General features: G+C 57.0%; 1 protein-coding gene across 1 annotated transcript; it reads left to right on the top strand.

Moving 5' to 3' along the window:
- Positions 1–358: 358 nt before the first annotated feature.
- On the top strand, positions 359–1,100 carry LOC120869177 (39S ribosomal protein L40, mitochondrial-like). Its single transcript, XM_040248295.1, is given in 2 exon segments — positions 359–485; positions 488–1,100. Coding segments are annotated over 2 exon segments (618 nt in total). The 3' UTR covers positions 979–1,100.
- Positions 1,101–1,508: the final 408 nt, after the last annotated feature.

Raw genomic sequence — 1,508 nt, 5'->3', positions numbered from 1 at the left:
GCTGCTGCTAAGTTGCTTCAGTCGTGTCCAACTCTATGCGACCCCGTAGACTGCAGCCCACCAGGCTCCCCTGTCCCTGGGATTCTCCAGGCAAGAACACTGGAATGCGTTGCCATTTCCTTCTCCAATGCATGCAAGTGAAAAGTAAAAGTGAAGTCACTCAGTCGTGTCCCACTCTCAGTGACCCCATGGACTGCAGCCTACCAGGCTCCTCCGTCCATGGGATTTTCCAGGCAAGAGTACTGGAGTGGGGTGCCATTGCCTTCTCCACCCTCTATTCTAATATTCTGCAAAAAATAGCACGGGTCGGGCGGCCAAGGGGCGCGCGCCCGGAAGCGGCAGCCGGCGACGCGGGGGCATGGCGGCCGCAGCGCTGGGGGCGGCCTGGCGCGCGCTGCGCCCCGCGAGCGGGCTCCTAGGGGCGCGGCCGACGCAGACGGGGGACGCGCGGCGGTGGGCCTCCCTGCTGTCCTTCTGGGGATGTGTGTCATGAGGGCAGCGCCTCTGCGGAAGAAGAAGAAGGTGGACCCCGAGAAAGACCAGGCGGCAAAGGAGCGCTTGAAAAAGAGGGTCCGGCGACTGGAGAAGGCGACCCAGGAGCTGATTCCTGTTGAGGATTTTATCACCCCCATCAAGTTCTTGAATCAAGCGAGGCAGCGGCCACCGGTGGAGCTCCCCTTTGAGGAGAGCGAGCGGAGAGCCCTGCTCCTTAAGAAGTGGTCGCTGTGCAAGCAGCGCGAGCACGAGCTGGATCGGGCCGCCATCGCATCCCTGCTCAAGGCCCAGCGGGAAGCTCTGCATGAGCTGGAGCTCACGGGCCCGGAGCTCCATGCTGAGGCCATCAAGCGGGACCCCAGCCTGTTTCCTTTCGAGAGACAAGGGCCAGACTACACGCCGCCCATCGCCAACTACCAGCCCCCAGAAGGCAGGTACCAAGACATCACCAAGGTGTATACACAGGTGGAGTTCAAGAGGTAGAGATGCGGCTAGCCACCCTCGGGACAACCGCCCGGCAGAGCCCAGCCCACCGGGCTCCGGCATGCTGCTGACCGGTCGGGCCTGCTGTGAATAAACGTGTTGAACCTCGAAAAAAAAAAAAATTAAAATACTAATTACTGTGCCAAGAGACCCAAATCAGCATCGAAATGCTTGGGAACACTGCTCTGGTACTTAGGGTTTCCCCTCTTATTCCTGCTTCCTCCCCCTTCCCAGTACTTGATGGCAACACTTGAAAGAATTGAGAAGTACGATAAAGTCTTTACTTAATCCATAGGTAGCTCAGTTGGTAAAGAATCTGTCTGCATTGCAGGAGACCAGGGTTTGATCCTTGGATTGGGAAGATCCTCTGGGGAAAGAAATGACAATCCACTCTAGTATTCTTGTCTGGAAAATCCCATGGATGGAGGAGTCTGGCAGCTACAGTCAATGGGGTTGCAAGGAGTCGGATATGACTAAGTGGCTAACATTTTCACTTTCAGCCCCTCTTAACTCCTCTCAGCTGATATAAC

This window comes from Oryx dammah, unplaced genomic scaffold (assembly GCF_014754425.2).
Source record: "Oryx dammah isolate SB20612 unplaced genomic scaffold, SCBI_Odam_1.1 HiC_scaffold_10, whole genome shotgun sequence".
Taxonomy (NCBI): domain Eukaryota; kingdom Metazoa; phylum Chordata; class Mammalia; order Artiodactyla; family Bovidae; genus Oryx; species Oryx dammah.
This window is presented reverse-complemented; position numbering and strand designations above follow the sequence as displayed.